This window comes from Stegodyphus dumicola, chromosome 7 (genome assembly GCF_044657685.1).
Source record: "Stegodyphus dumicola isolate Sdum_Otavi_A_Nest chromosome 7, ASM4465768v1".
Classification (NCBI taxonomy): Eukaryota; Metazoa; Arthropoda; class Arachnida; order Araneae; family Eresidae; genus Stegodyphus; species Stegodyphus dumicola.
The window spans coordinates 108,868,517-108,886,557 of NC_140774.1; the positions used below are offsets into that span (position 1 = coordinate 108,868,517).

Consider the following 18,041-nt stretch of genomic DNA (forward strand, 5'->3'; position numbering starts at 1 on the left):
TTCAGAAATCCCTTTCTTGTAGCCTTTTTATATCTGTTTAGTTTCATTTTTATATTATGTAGTTCAGTTTAATGTAAAAATATGTATTTTTTCAAACTCAGATTTACATTTTCAAAACTGTTGTGCATTTTATATTTTTCAAATATAAGTGAGCATTTTATTATACAAATTGAAGATAGGAAAGTTGATTATATTAAATCAAAATGAAGTAATAATATTTTTTTACATCTTGAATCAGTTTCTTAAGATTGCTGCTTCATTCTAAAAATTTACAAATCATAAAATATTAACTGTAGATAAATGCTTAGTTTTTTAGTTCTCTTTTCCTACCATAAGTACCATAGTTGAAGTGTTATATCAATTGTTCTTAACATTGATTTTTGCAGCAAGCATACAATGCCACTGCCGTCATACGTCAGATGAGGAAGCTAGCAATGTCAAGTACTGGAAGCTCAATGGACAGCAGCACAAATTTGCTTGGCACTTCAAGTCAAACATTAAATGCAGCAGCTGGGCAAACATCTCTTGCAAATAAAACATCCAGCACACCAACACCTACAAATTAAGGTGAAGGCATGGTAAAAAACAATGAAAATATTGGTGTTTGGAAGTGGGGGAAAGAAGTCAAACATGCTGCAGTTCATTGCAGACATTTTTGCTTCAAACTGCATGCCCTTGGTGTAATTTAAATTGTAATTTAATATATAAAGAAACAGTGCTATGAGGCAGTGAAATAGGAAATCAAGTTTTCTCCTCCTGTGGATGTACATATTAAATTATGCAATACTAGTGTTTAATTAACCTTTTTTTCCCTTTCTCTCTTTTATTTGTGGGCTGATACAAATACTGATCCTACTATTGTAACAAATAATAGATCCTGAAGTATAAGGAGGAGCTATCAGGAGAAGTGCTGAAGATGTTAGATTTGTTTCAAATCAAGAACTTTGAAGAGAATTTATCATGTTTTTTGATTAATTGGTGCAGACTATTTTAATCTCATTGTTGATATACTTAGAGTAACAAAATTAACAAACATTCTTTTACTGCTGTATGTTTTTTCATCTATGCAGACGAAAAGAAGAAAAATTGTTTCTTATAAATTTATTTATAAGCAAGTTGAACACTTAATTAATATTAATAGTGTGGACAAAATAATTAATGATATTTCACATTGGCTTTTTTGTGTATGTAGTTGCATTAAAAGGATGGATTTTAATGAGCTAAAGGTTGTAGTATGTTTTTCCTCCTCTAAATATCTAAAAAGGGTTGAAATGGCTGCAAGATTTTATCTTTCAGTGTTTACTTTCTGTGACAAAGTTCAAAATTGTGTGGAAAATATTTTAACATTGTGGGTAGAAAGGTTCTGTAAATTAAATCCTAACTTTTATAATGATATTCGCAGTGCAAAAATTTCAGTTAATGAAATTTTTGTAATGATTTACTATCACATCATTATGCACAGCATCTGTGGATATGTTTGAGTAATATATCTTTATTTCTTTTCAATGGTTGTCAGTGATGAAAATTCATAGTTTTCAGCCAAATTTAGGATGTAATTACAAAACAAAAGTAACTTGTTTGAGATATTACTGGCTCCATGTTGAGTAAATGAACATCCACTATAAAATTTGTAATTAATTCCTTGAAAATATTTGTTGCAGAACTGTTTTTTTAGATTTGCACAAATGGCCCACATACAGATTTGTGTATTTAATTATTGAAATTTTTCATTTAAGAGAATCATGCAAGCATAGTAAAAGCCTGGCTATCTGTTATTCAGTTAATCTGAAACCTCAATCTTCTGAAAAATTAAGCAAATGAAGGATTTTTAAAGCCATTATAAAGCATGTATATACATACTGTTGCTAGTGTGTTTTAACACCACTAATTTGATAAGCAGATTACAGTTTCAGTAAGCTGGTTTAGTTTTTGTAAACAAGAATGTACATTAACTGCTATTTATCTTTTTTTTTTTTTTTTTTTTTGCATGCATGCATGCATGCATTTAGAACTTCATTTGAAATAAGCTAAAAAATAATGATGCAGCATAAGAAATTATAATGCATGATATAACATTTTTATTTGCTATATCGGTAACTTGCATCTTTTGATTCTCTAATTATAAGTAGAGAATAATCTGTTCCATTAAAAATGTACAGAAATGGTTAGCACAAGTTTAGCAACAATTCTGCCAACTTTCATGATTAGTGGAATTTCAAAGTCAGACAAAATATTTTGCTGTCAACCTTAAGAAGAATGCCTAGAAAATATATTGGTTATGTCTGAAATGCTTCCCCCCCCCCACTCCTAACATCTTACATAATTACTAAATGTAAGTTTTTTATATTTAAATTGGTAACAAATTAAGATGACTGTTTTTGTAATTTTAGACCAAAATTTTCTTCCACTCGTTGTGCTTTCATGATTTGTATTGTTTATGCTTTCAACTATATAAGATTTTCATGTTTCTGGAATTCAGCATTTCCTGAACTGTTCAGATAGTAACCCTCTTACTATTAGTATTCGAAAACATTTCTTAAAATTCTCTTACTTTATTTTGAGAAATGATAATTAAAAGTTTTTCGCAAAGGAAATGATACCCACAGCCATTTTTCAAACACCATATATATTTTATTAAAGTTTAAGTTCTCTCTTCTTATTTTTTAGGTTTGTTTATGATGTAAAAGTAAACATTATTCTGTTATTTGACAGGCAAAGAAAATTATTCAGTTAAAATAAAGTTTTTTTTTTTTTTTTTTTTTTTTTTTTTTTTTTTTTTTTACAGGTATGTCTTAGTTTCATAATAATAATCAGTCTTGTACTGTTGAATGGAAGTCGTAATAAATTAATTCAAAGTATCAACAACTGAATGTAAACAACACTTAATAGTTGCTGGCAGGATCCTGTGCTGTACAGCACAGATTTTCTCTTAAATAATTTGAGGGAATTTCCTTTCCAGCATTCCTATAAATATTGTTAGAGTTACATTTTCATAATGAAATGAAATAATTTTCATAATGAAAATTTCTTCAGTTTTAAAAAAAAAGTGATGTTCTTTCTAATATTTTGTGAAAGAAGCACTGAATTGAAGTGTGCTTATTACATCATAAAAGCTTAGCTCCAAATAATTAAGTATATGAAGGTCTCTTAATTCAAAGATGATGTTGAAAAGCTCAAAAGATGAGGATGTTTCCCCAAAAAGAAAAAAAAAAAAAAAAAAAAAACACTCATGAGTCCAGTTCCTAATTAATACTGTAAATAAGAAGTACATTTATTGCTTTGTTTGCTAATGAGTGGCAGACAAATTAAATTTGAAACAAAAATTAAACATCTTGCACTTTCCTGAATAGCAACACACTAGCATAAAGTATTTTATTTTGGGTAGTGGCAACAAATTTCTTTTAAATCACTGTGAGTTTTATGATTAAATTTGAAAATTAAATATTTTACTCTTTCTTGAGTGGCAACATATTGCTTTTAAATTTCTGAATTTGTTAATCATTTGTTTCTGAATTTATTAAATTTGCACAAAATATGAAATAAGTAAAAAACGAATTTGGTGTTCCAAGGTGCTGCCTTTTTCTCACAATGCAAGGAACATATCAGATAGGTTCTTCATTATTTAATAATAAAGATTAATATCTAATCTTTTAAATAATATTAATAAACATTTTTTTAATAATTAAATTTTATACTTACCCCCCCTTTTTTTGTGCATGTAGTGCATGCTGCTGCTTTGTTTGTATTATGCAAATTCTCAGCATTTTTTTTAGAAACATAACAACCTTCTTATACAGAGGTTAATTGTACTTTAAGGTATTATTGCTTAGCTTTAATTTGCTTTCTTGTCCTTCTATTAAGTTAAATGAATTTAAATTATTATCTAAAAATTGTAATTTGCACTTTAAATGTGTAGTGTAAACTGATTTTAGAGTGTGAAATTCAAGTTAAAATTTCTATACTGATTACTTTTGAATGTCAATTTTAAATCAATATAAATTTACAAATGTGGATTTTTTTTATGAAGTAATAAATTTTCGTCCTGTTTTGTTTAGCTGGTCAGTTAAAAGTAAAATGAACTTTTGTTCCATTTAGCTGTGATATTATAAGGAGATGAGTATAAAGTGTGGTGTTGTTGCTTTCTATTTGTGTATATATATATATTTGTATAGCCCACAAATAATTTTGAATTCTAGTTGAGTTCATAGAGTGAAATACTATAGCTATGAAATCAAGAAAATGTGTGTCTTGGTTTTTCACAAAATAATTTAATTTTTAATAACTGTATACATAATGCATATATAAATAAATATATCTATACATAAGACATTAATGCCATTTACTGTTTGTAAAATATTCAGCCAAAAAGATTATTTTATTTCTGTGTTTGTTTTAAATGCTGCACAAATGTTTTTGAGGTATCTTATATCTGTGATGTAATGTGTGTTCAAGTGCCATTTGCCACCATAACTTATTTTAGCAAAAGGTGGATTTAATTTTCTCAAAACATGCTTGTTTTTTTTTTTTTTTTTTTTTTTTTTTTTTTTTTTTTTTTTTTCTTCTGTACCTTTAAGCATTTAGTTTGAATCCAGAAGTGTAGGGATATTTGAATCTAATGCAGTATTCTTATTATGGTTATAATAGCAAAATCCCTTCGTTTAATTAGATAGTTGAACTGAAATTTGATTTTATTCTTATATCAAATGTAATATAATTATGTAGTTCTCTTTACAATTTCAACTGAAATTTTTATCACTTTATCAAAAATCAAAATTTTAGTACCTTTTTAAGTAATTAATGTTTTCTGTCTCTCTCTTTTTTTTTTTTTTTTTTCTTTTTTTTACCTCTTTTCTTTTCTTTTTTTTTTTTTTTTTTTAATACGGAAATCTTTTTAAGAAAGTCTTCTCTTATATGCTAGATGAACTTAATAAAGCATTTTAAGAAATTTTTCACTATAATTTGGTTTTTCTTTTAGTGACAATTGTTACAGGTTTTATAAATTATATTCTTTGTTATCAGCTTCAAATTTTACAAACTTATTTTAGTGTTGAATCTAAATTTAAGTTTTAGTTGTGTATCACGTTCTTTGAGGAATACAGAAGGTTTAGTTTAAACCATTTTTAATTACTGCTGCTGCTTTGTGTTTTCATGTTGCACTTTCTAGCAGTTTTATTACTAGTATAAAATTTTTACTTGTAAATGCAGTATATGTCATAAATCATAATTTTTTAATCAGTTTTGTTCCTATATGTATATATAAGATAAATAACTATTTATTTGTTTATTGCTAAATTTTCTTCCTAAAAAAGGAAAAGTTTCCTTGCATTTGTTAAGATTAAAATAGAAAACGTATGCAAGCTAAAATGTAGCATGTTGAGTAAATTTTATCTCTTCTTATGTATGTATTCCTGTTCTGTGGAAAGAAGATGTTATCATGTAAACTGAAATTTCAAAAATATTATATAATTTTTTTAGAAATAAACAAAATATTTGTTTTATATTTTATATTTGTTACAGTTTTTCTGCTTTGCATTAATGTGTTTGTCAAGATTTGCCTGCCAGGTAATTAAACCCATCTGTGTAAAAATATTGCAAGCGCAGCCATGACTCTAAATGTTGTTTAATAGTGATGTAATTTATTAAACATAAACTTGTATATATGATCGGGATTTTTAAAATTATTGTTGTTTTTTAAGGGGTGGAGATGGATAATATCTTTGCATATTGAGGTTTTAATTTTTTATCAAAATTATAATTTACAAACTTTGCATTACAGGCAACCTGCGATTCTCATTGCTAGTTTTATTGTAATTTAATCTTTTACATAAATCTGAACAGACAAGAGTAAATTGACAGCGCTCAATTTTTCTACTTGAATCTTATCTCTTATATTGTAGTAATATGTGTAAACTCCATATTGTTTTATACTTTCATACTTTTTTTAATTATTCTTCTGTATGTGTCCCATATGTATGTGTCTGTACTATGCAATATAAATGCACTTTTATAATATTTTGTGTTGAGTTCCAGTGGGCTTATTGAGTACAGAATTTTTAATTATTTAAGAATTTTGTTTATTTGTTGTGATTTTGCCTCAACTGTAGGGTCCATGTTTGTCCATCACCTTTTGAAATTTCTTGAGCTCTTTTACCACATTTTAATGAGGACAAGCATCGCAGTCTAAATAAAGTTGCAGTACGTCTTTCATTTTATTTTTGTTGTATATGTTGCACATTGTGGTGCAAATATTAGCCTGAAATTTTGTTGCACAGTTTTAAGTGCATAGTAGTAGTGAAATAATCTTTGTTCTTTTCAGTTTGAAGAAAGTCTATTTTCACATAAATATAAAGTATGTGTTTGAAAATTAGTAGTTGAAAAGAACATGTTGTGAGAATGCTTGTGATTGATGAGTGCTGTCACTGAAGCAGAATTTCGGCTGAGCTTCTCTATGCATTCCATGACTATTACTGATATATTATTTCTTCTTATACCATGGTTATACTAATGTTAAATTTCTCTAATCACATTATAAAAAATTAATTTATTGAAGTGGATCATATAACTGAAATTTTTTTAGTAGCATTTTGCTAAGCTATAAGAGGTGATTTTTTTTTAAATGTGTGTGTGTCTGTCTGTATTGTTTTTGCCTCTGTCAACAATTATCATACAGAAACTATTTTTTTTGGGGGGGGGTTATGTGTTGAAAACCTACATAATTTGTTTGAAGTGCATGATAAAGATTCAGGGATATCCTATTTCCTAGTATAGTCCATGACTATTAAAGTACTAGTTTTGAGTATGGCGACAAATCTGAATCATACTATTTGCTTATGAATGCACTAGTGGAAAAGCTGAAACTGATTTTTATTAAACTTTTTTAAGCAGGAAGTAAAGCTTAATAAAATTAAAATGTTTGAAAAGTGTCATTTTAGTCAGGATAAGATTGGAATATATGTATATATTTATATGTTTTTGTATATATTTAACTTTTTCATTAGGGTGCCATATTTTATTCTTTCTTTAATAGAGATTGCATACATATGTTTTGACCAACCAACTTCACGTTTAAAAAGAAAAAATTGCTTACTCTTGGCAAAACTGTACTTGCAAACAGAAATTTTTGACTTATTACAATCTTTGAGAAATTCTTTTATGCATGCTTTTTTTTCAAAGTTAATTAAAGTTGGTGGATTATAATACTTGTGTGTATATTCATGGAGTGTAAAAGCTTTTCTAAATGATATATAAAGTACTGTGTGATATTTGTACAGAAAAATAAGGCTAATGAATACTGAAATAGTTAAATGATTACAGATGTGAATGAAAGTGAATTTGGCTGACAAGAGGATTAATTTGTCCTAACTTATTTAGGTTGTGTTATTTTTGTATTATTATTTAATTCAGAGTTTTGATTATAGTGAGTTCTGTAAATTTCTTTCAGATGTGGTTAGCTGGCATGTGACAAATATAACAGAGTATTATTATATACAAGCAGACAACTAATAGCTAGTTTAGTGCAAGATAATAATTAACTGTAAATTTAATTTGTGTTCATTAAAAGGAAAATTAATTCTTTTCTGTAGTTGATTTTTTTTAAAATTTTTATTTACACAATTGAACTTAATGCATTATTTGGAATAGCTTTCATAAATTAAATAATGGTTCATATTGTAAGAAATTGTGTAGAAAATTTTCATTTATTATGAAAAATAGCATTTTAAGAAATTTGATCTGTGTAATTAACACTAAATTTATGTTCCAGCTGTTTATAGTTTCTTCCTAAAATTTTGTTTTACTGTGTTGCATGATTAAGATTTAAGAGTCCTTCTTAAAATCAGTTTGATTTGTTCTTTTACGTGGTCACAAAATTTACATTTGGGAACTAAAAGACCAATTTTTTCCTATCTTTGATTTGTTCTTTTACGTGGTCACAAAATTTACATTTGGGAACTAAAAGACCAATTTTTTCCTATCTTTTAGAAGTGGGCAAAATTCAAATTTCTGTCAACACTAGTTTTATGAAAAAAACTGTGCATTTTAAAAAAGACAGGCACAGATTTTTTCTTCTTCAGAAAATTTTTTACTTCTTGAAGAAGAACCTGCCTATCTTCCCTGAAACATTTTTTTTTCTGTGAAACTAAAATACCAGGAAAAGATTGATTAATCATAGTGTATAAAATGTTGCAAAATTAACTGAGGATTGAGTAAGAAATGCAATAGTACCAAGTTAAGAATGTTTTTCAAAGGTCTGAAGATCAGGAACTTTACAGGCAGGGAGACCTTATTCAGAGGAAGATACTATTAAAACAAAAGGTTTGTAAGTGGTACATTTAATGTAAGGAATCAAAAAGAAGTCATCATGTGTATGCACTTAACAGTTTAATTGAGCAATTACAGTAAAGTGAAAATCGGTTAACAATTTATGAATCATTGACTAGTTTAGTTAGTAAATGATATAAAATATGCCACGAGCATTAAATAGACATAAGAAAATTGTATGACAATTTGTAATAAATTGATTTAATAAGTCTATCCTTTAAATTTTTATAAAACTAATTTTGAAAGAAACTTTTTTAACATACTGCATGTAATTGCAGTTCCAGCAATTTTTTTAGTTTAAAATTCAGTATTCAATGGATATATGCAGAATATAATGAACATCAGCATGTATTTTTTATTGATTTTAATTGGCTAATTAACTGCCATAATCAGTATATAATTGTCTGAGCTGTATCAGTTGAAAACTGTCTGAAAAGAAACTTCTGTTCACGTGTGTGAAGATTGATTGTAGTGTGACATATATCGATAGCCTAATAGTTAGACAGTTAATTAAAACTCAAAAAAAAAATTTCATTTCTAAAGGGAATAAAACTTTAAAAATTAAGCTTTTATACATAAACTTAAAAACTTTATTAAACTTATGAAATTTGATAAAAATTATGTCATTTTGGTGTTATTGGATCAGACTTCTAAACAGCCAAAATTTCATATCCAGAGAATGTAATGTAACCATCGTATTTTATTTTGAAACTTTAAAAAGTTAGTCTTCTTATGCATAAATTACTTGCACATGGACTTTTTATGCGAGTTCTGCTGTATATGAAATTTAGAAACTAAGTTAACTCAATGCATGTCTTAAACAATATAATATTAGTTGAAACATTTTTGTACTTTATGTATTTCAATATGGCCTCCATGTATTTACTTTTATATTATATGTATTTTAGAAATATCACATATAGCCATAATTGCTTAAATTCCTTTGAACCTTCTCATAGTAGTAAGCAAAGAGACTAAAAGTTTAAGTATATTAGTTTCTAGGACAACCTAAGAAGAAAAGTTTGAAATTCATCTTATTTTAATCAGTATGTAGAGGATACCATTTATTTTGCATTTTTCTTCAACTTGATTTTTAATGATACTTTTTATGAATTTTTAAATTTTATTATAAAGAGTGCATACCAAACAGTTTGAACATTGATAAATATTTTAGTAAATTTTAATGCTGAAATTTTCATCAGTTCTGCAAGAATAAATATATAATATTTGTAAGAACATGGCTAAAAATGATCATTCCCATATTTAAGACACAGCGTAATTTTTAAATTTTTCAAACATATCAGCAATCATTTATAGAAATAATCATAAATAAGTTATTAAAATACCATTTTAATTTTATGTATCTATAAAGTTGTATTTTGAAGTAAAATTGTGAACATAAAATATAAAGGGTGTCCCAACAGGAATGCTGGATTTAATATGCCTAGCAAAATCCTGTATTTTTTTAGGAAATGGAAAATATTTTTACAAACTTACAACAGATAAATTTTCCGATTTAAGAATGAATATCTACCACAACTGCAGCAGTGCACTCTTTTGATGAAATTCTTAATCACTTTTCACACATCTGCTTATCATGATAATGACACTTTTCGAGCTAAGTTCTTTTGTTGCATAAGTTTGGATTGTTTGGAACTTGTAATAAATAACACTGTCGCACACCGTACGTAACACACAACAGTGATGTTTTCAACAGATAGGCTGGATCGAGAGGTGGTAGCCAAATGTCTGCCATTGAACCTGTGCTGTCAGATTTCTTTATTAATCTGTACTCTTTTGTTTCAATAGGTGCACTCTTTATGCTCGAAGACTATATGAAGTTTCGTAAGCGTGTGTGCATAACACTCACTGTTTTCGTAGTGAGTTTCGATATTCAAAACTCATTCTTTTTCATAGCTTTCTGTGCTGACTAAGCTACTGTAAAATGAATTTACAGTGATAAAATACCAGTTTGTTGGTTAAATCAAGCCTAAGAGTCTTAAATGAGACCATTTATCTCTTGAATGTGTGGAAAACTATTTTTCATTTAAAAAAAAAATAAAGCATTTGTTGGGGGGGGGTCATGTTAAATACAGCATTTTTGTTGGGATGCCGTATATATTATATGTGTAGAATGTTCTTGCAATTATAGCTGAATTTTTTTTTTAAACTCAAATATAACATAATATGGATGTACTTAATAAGCTATATTAGTAAATTGGCAGTGGAAATGAAATAGATAGTGAAGTGTTAAAAAAATGTTTTCCTTAGCTATTTAATACCACATTTTAATATATTAGTTCTGAAAAACCCTTGTCATATGTGATCAGAGGATAATGTTGTGTAATTAATTACACGTTGGTATGAGATTGTGCATGACTGTACATTATATGAAAATTGAAAGAGTAATTTCTCCACAATCTGATGAATATTCAAATGCTGTTTTTAAACTGTGAAATGTGTGTATATATATATATATTGGAATATAGATTTATTGGTAAATTGTTGCTTTTGCAAAATGCATTTTTTCTCCCTTCTTTCACTATTGTTTTATAAATATGAATCATAAATGTATACAATTATAAAACCAAATATAAATTGCACATTTAATTTTCTCTGTGAAATTCTAAATGTTAAAAAAGCTTTAGTTTCCCATTTTTTATGATGGTGAATTTATTTGAAATAGCTTCTGTTACTTGTAGTTGAATAATAGTTATATTTCAAATTAATTCTTCACATTAATATATAAACAGTCTTTCTGTATCAGGAAAGAAAATAACTAATAAATAGTTTGAACAATTAAAGGATGTTCATATCCTATTTAAATGAAATTATAGGAATAATTTTGAATTGTGTTTGATTTAGTAAATCCAGTCTATGTAATATTGTAGTTGCTTTTTTTTTTACATCAATATGTACTAAATTTACCATTTGTAATGTACATTTCCCCATTCATGACTAGAAATTTCTTATTAGAACTGTTAAGATAAAAATATGTATTTTAATGTAAAGCAAATATATGTTTAATTCAGGACACTATTTCTTGTGTTAGTGAATTGTGAAATACATTATGTTATGTACGTAACAGTTGCCACAATTTGTTTGTGTTGTTATTTTGAATTTTGAAATATCTAATGCAATTTTCTTCAATGATGCTATAAGATTTGTTGTTATTTTTGTATAAATTGTGTTTCATTTTATACTTTTTTAAAATTTTTTTAAAGAATTAATATTGTTATTCTGAGGCTGATAAATTTATTCATTATGAGCTACTTTTGTGCACATATTTTAGTTCAATATATCATATTTTTAAAGTGTTCTTAGGCAAATAAATTAAACAGGAATTTGTTATTCTGAGATTGGAATTTTGAAAGATGTGCCAAAAATGTTATGAAAATATGAATATATTTTGCGTATGAACAACCATTAAATTTCATACATTTTAAACATTTTTAAAACATCTGTAAAAATGTATAATTTTTTTCTAATGAAGTTCATATAATAGCCAAAGCTGAAACTGTTTATCTTTGTGTAAAAGCACTTTTTTTAGGGAGGCTATGATAATCTTATTTTGTCCAAAAAACTGTTACCTGTGTTTTTGCAAATTGTAATGTAAAATTATTTTTGTATTTTTTAATTATTTACATATGAGGAAGCACTTTGCAATATGTGGTATAGCTTGCAGTATTTTACTTTCATAAAATGTGTTAATAAAGTCATGTATAAGTTTAAAATAAAGTATTAAAGTTGTGTGATTAGTTCTTCCTGTCATTTTACCTTAATCAATAAATTTTAGTTTTCACATAAAAGCTTTTCAGATGCTTAGGTTGATATTTAAGCTAATAAAATCATAGAAAACTTTTCTAAATTATATCATATTTTTTATTCTCTTTTTCTTCTTCCCAGGAGGGGTGTTTTTTCTTATTGTCTAAGGAAGTGATTTTGGATTTTTTACTTGTTAGTAATGAATATTTGTAATATAACATTTAGCTAAAGCTTGGTATATTTTTCTTCCTCTCCTGTTTGCAGATTAAGTCCTGAATCTTGATTTACAAATATTAAATAAAATTTTGATTTTAACATAAATATTGCAAAAAGCTGTAAAGATATTACTGATAAAATAATTGAAGTGTATGTTCAAGTTAATTGTAAAGTGATATGAAATAGTTAATTTTTGAACATTTTTGAAAGAAATATATGCATTATGTTATACAACAGTTCATGTTGTTACACTCTCTCTTGACTTATGCACATAAGCTTTTTTTATTGCTCTGTTTTGCTTTTATGATTATTAGACCTGAACATTTGAACAGCTTAATTAGTGCTGAATAAAGTAATAAGTTCATTACAAGAATATTTTATCTTAAACATTAATATTTATTTTGTTGATATAAGAAGAAATAGAATGATCAGGAACAGCAGCAAGGAACATTCTATGATGACCTAAATTGTTATCCCCCCCCTTTCATAGAAAAGTTTTCATCATTTCCACAATTTTATTGTGTTTTCAACAAAATCCTCTAAAAACATATGGGGGAAGATGGCCTGTTTTATGAGGAGATAATAAGGAATTGGATCATACCTCTATAATGGAATTATTCCAATCATTTGTTGGGTTATTATTAATTTGAAGCAAGCTTTGATTCACTAAACTCAGTTGATTTTAGCTGCTGACGCTATAAATAAGTAGGAGTAACTAAAGGAATGTGTGCAATCCTAAAAACCATGTGTGTTTGGATAACCTTTTCATTCCCAGAATGAGTGAAGGCTGTGTAGCCATTTCAATTTTGAGATACTGCATTTTAATTTCATATGGTGGTTATTTGAACACTCTCACTGTAGTCAAGAACATATATTTCTTAAAGAAACAGGCTAGCTGCAGCTTCATCTCTTGACAAATCTCAAATCCATTTAAAAATGGTAAATAGGGAAAAGAATAGTAAATGAAAAATGGTTGCATAAAATATGGTTAAAAACAGTTATCATTGGTAAAGAAGTTAAACTGACCTAGTGACACTTAGTGCTGAGGAAATAAATATGCCCAAAATCAAAAAAATTATATAAATGTGATGTGGAATGTTAATTTAATGGAAAAATACTGTATACTTTTTTACATGCAGTATTTTTTTTTTCCACTTGTTAAAAAAGATTGTTATGTTTAACATATGGCATTATTGTGCTATCATTACTATAAATAACTATACCATAGCTTTTTTTTCTTTTTAATAAGTAGCTTTGTTGCCAAGATTTTAAATTATGATCTTTTACTTTCTAGTCCAAGATCAGTGTTGCTTTAATTGCATCTGCATCTTGGTTGCTGCAAGTGTACATATGCTGTCTCCTTAAAATAATTTTGTGTTATTTTTATAATTGTTATTTTAAACTTCAACTTGTATGTATAGCATTTTTGCACTTGCCAAAAACATTTTTTAGAAATTTGATAAACATTACATAATCTTCCTTTTTTGTACTATAATTTGTAGTAGACAATAAGTGTAGTAAATTGAATATTTTCTGCACTTTAATTCAGTTGTAATAAAGTGTCCCAGTATGTACATACACAGTACATATATATATCCATATACATACACAGTGGAACTCCAGTTATTAATAATAACCTGTCTTCTCCATCATTTCTTGTTCTTTAGAGCCTGTAAAGTGTACAGTAAACACATAGTTACCTTTCTTAGTGTATGTGTGTGTGGGGGGGGGGGACTTATCCATATTTGTTATGATTCCATTTGATTCTAGTGACTAAAGTTCTGCTATCTGTGTGTATACTTATGAACAAATTATTTAGAAAGCATTCTTGTATATAAAACTGTGAGCTGACTGTGACAAAATCTTTTTGTTTCATGGAAAGATAAATCATACCTTTTAAATTAAAGTATAATTTATATGTCATATGCAGCTAATTAATACCAGAATATTTACTTTAAAATTATTTGCATTAAAATTTTGAAGACTTATAATGATGAGAATATTATTAAAGATTTTGGGCATGTTATTTTAGCATTTGTTGAAAACAACTTGCTTTTAAACAAGACTTATCCTCTTAACTCTGCAAAAACAATATTTTATTGCTTTCATTTAATTCAAAGAAAAATTCAAGAACCAGGACTTAATCTACTCTTTTTATTTAAATTATGCAAGTTTAAATAGGACTGCTTATTGAGTGTAATAGTGAAAATTATGGTTTCAAATTTTTATTTCTGTAGTTTTAATTCTAGTGTCAAACTCAACTATCCTAAGCCTTTTAACCTTTGACATAAATTGTATATCTTATTTAAATAATGAAATATACTATGAATCTTGTAAACCTCCCAAATCATGTTATTTCCTAATTGCTATTTGTAGTATGTTTCAGTTTTACTAAAGCAGACTGACTTCTGTAATCAGCATGATGTAGCAATAATCTATGTTGTATTTTATCAAAAAATGTTTCCTGAATTATAACTTGTAGCTGAATGATAACATAATTGGACTATACAAGCTTCTCCTATTAATAATTTTTTATATTAAAATTGCTTTTACCTTGTATTTTTCTTCCTTTAAAACTGCTCGATTTTCCGTTGTATATTTTTGAAAAGGGGGTTGTGATAGTTAATTGGCCAAATTATTAGGAAGAGGAAAGAATAGTTCTAATTTTTTAGTTGCTATCATGTTTATATATAGTTTCTATGTAATGTTTCTAGAAATTTTCTCTCATTTTCTGTTCACATGTAAATGAGGCCACTATAAGTCTTTTTATTTTTTTCATAGTTGGGTCTATTTTCAAGTATTCTAAAACTATAGTACTATCTTGCAGTATTGTTATCATTTAACATAAAATAGCAGTACAAAAGGAGTATTTATATCTTTTCATTGTTTTAATGATACATTAATATAACATTAGGTAGCAAAATGTTCAGACCATCAGTTACAGCAAATAAGTAGGTCATTGTATTAGTTTCTGTTTTTATGATTTTAAGACTTATTGTTTTGATTAGAACCTAATGAGTGCTTCATAATTAATATAAGTTTAATCAAAATGTTTGATGTACTAGAATGAATCTTACTATGGAAACTTAAGTAATTTAGAGTCCTGAGGAAAGATGCATGAAAGCTAGCTGTTTTTAGTGTTAGATATAGGTGCAAAGTTATTGGACTGATAAGAAATTTATTAACAATAATGAATAAAGGAGATTATTTTTTCTTGTTTGCTATTGTAATATGGAAGCACAATTTATTTGTTACTATGTTACATCTTAAATGGATTTTGGGAGAACTTCAGCATCTGTTATAGTATAGAATCAGAAAACCTGGTATCATACAATAATGGAACTCTGTTGTATCATTAAGTGGATGGCTAGATTGGGTTAAGTTTTTTTTAAATGGCAGAGCACTCAAGAGCTATCTGCTGAATGTGAGCTGTGCTTTCATGGGGCATTTTTTAAGACAAACTAACATCCTACACATTGGAAAAAATAAGCCTGAATTTGAACGAGGCTTGAATTGCCAGTATTTGGGCATTTTAACCAAATTGCCACTGGTAGTTTGGTTTATTTAATTATGGCATAGCATGGAAAGACTGCCTGCCTAACGCGATGGATGCTTTCGGGGGGGTATAAGGGAAACTCTTATATACACGAAAAACTACAAAAATGCCCTTACATCTAATCTGTTCACCTGGAGTTGAACTTCTTCTAGTGTTCAGCGAAATTTTGCTCAGACGTTGGTGGGCACATTCATTGGTGGAGCTGCTGAACGAATGGATCAAATCCTATTGTACCTACTGATCTGAACTGAGATTGGAATGTAATTTAGATAAATTAATAAGTGAATGGGATTAACTGGAAATAAATATTTTAAAAATATGATCAGATAAAATTGTATGAGAAAATGTATAATTTAAATGTTTAGGACTTACATAGTCACTTGTCTGATAATTCCTTTTAAATGAAATAGAAATAATGTATATTGCAGTGCCATTTACTTACGGAAAATCGAGAATTTTTCTACATACTTTTTCTTCTGTGGAACTGAATGCATCTGTGAATATACTTTATTTTTTTAAAACTTAAATATGAGTAAATAAATTTTATTTAAATTTCTGGTGTGACCAAGCTGAGTGTTTCTCAAACTATAGTACTCAGGTGTGTCACAAGAAAAGGAGATTATATTAAAACATTTCTGTATCAGGCATAAGAATAAAATAAATTAATTTAAGAAAACTAAAAAGTTCAGTTTATAATAATTAAAAATTCTATCTGCAGTATTTTTAGATAAGAAAAGTTTAAGCAGAAATTGGAAGCAAAGCTACTGCACCTAACAATTCTCATCAGCATTATACATTTCATTGAACTTTTAATTCAATTTTGATATGTTATATTGTAATATATCATTCTGTCTGAGCATATGGCATAGAAGTTAATTGGATTTTTCAATAGAAATTTGCTAGCTCTAAATGAATTTGAATATAATACTAAAGTCTGGTTATTCTTTTCACATCTTGCATCTTTTGGCAAATAATATATTAAAACATCTAAACATTAAATAATTTATTTTCAAGTGCTTTTCTAGATAGCAGTTTTAAAAATTGGATATATGTTTATAATTAATTATTTATGAAATCTCCTTAAAACTTTCATTTCTTAAAGAGACTGATCAACATTCCTAATACCAAGGCAATTATTAAGGAAGGTTAAGTTTGAGGAACACTACATACAGTATGGTGAATCTCAAAGTATGTTAGTGTAATCAAAATAAAATTTTGCTAAACTCTTTTTTTTTAATACTATGCTTTAGTTCTTTATTGAATTTATTATTTAAGTTCTTATATTGAATTTTTCAGTGACTTCATTGAAAGGAATGACTTTATATATTTGGATTTATAAGAATGTAAATTCGCTCCGAGATATAGTTCGGGTTGCATTTTTATTGTCTTAAACAGTTACAAAATTTTTGTAAATTTCAGCTGTTTAACTGTAGCTCAATTCTTTATTTCTCCTCTAGTACATAACTTCTCATGTATCTCTTTCCTGAAACTCTTGTATATCTCTCCAAAACTATATTAGTATTTCGATTGCTGTCATTGAAGATTTTTGATGTTTCAAAGAAAGAAAATATGTAAGTTTGATCAAATGAAGATCGTGTTAGTAGCGATAAATTTCAAAAAATTTCTATATATGAATATATAATATATTATACTCCTAGATTGGATGTTATGTCTTCCTGCTTTTATTACATTCCGTTTTTTAGTTTTGTTATTTCCAAGCAGTGTACAAATAAAACGTTCCTCGACTGTTGCTTTCTCGATTTGTCTATGTGTAAAATTTCGGAAGACATATGAACAGTTAGTTTACTGTTTATGGCAAACCATATGTGAATTAATTGTTAGGTAACTGATTATCACAAAGCACATAGTTGTTTAAAGATCTTATTTAACCATTAATATTACTGACAATAAAAGTCTGCCAACTTTGAACTTTCAATGATTCTGAAAATATATAAATAAATCTACGTATTTAAAAAATGCATATATATATATATATGTATATACACCTTGTCATAAGGCGGACCAGACTGCATCCTAAATATATATATATACACATTGAAGGGCCATTACATTATGACTAACCTGTTAATAACATGTAGCACCACTGTGCCAGCACCCGACGTGAAATTGACTCCATAAGGTGCTGATGGGTGGTCTGAGGTATCTGGTACCAAGCGCTCACCAA

The 18,041-nt window shown here is 27.4% G+C and overlaps 1 protein-coding gene across 1 annotated transcript in view; it reads left to right on the top strand.

Annotated features, from left to right (window-relative positions):
* Positions 1-17,606, top strand: part of CaMKI (Calcium/calmodulin-dependent protein kinase I) — a 106,600-nt gene extending 88,994 nt beyond the window's left edge. Inside the window, exon 10 of the mRNA XM_085820703.1 lies at positions 387-17,606. Coding sequence (XP_085676829.1) covers positions 387-566 — 180 coding nt within the window. The 3' untranslated portion in view covers positions 567-17,606. The remainder of the gene's footprint in view (positions 1-386) is intronic.
* Positions 17,607-18,041: the final 435 nt, after the last annotated feature.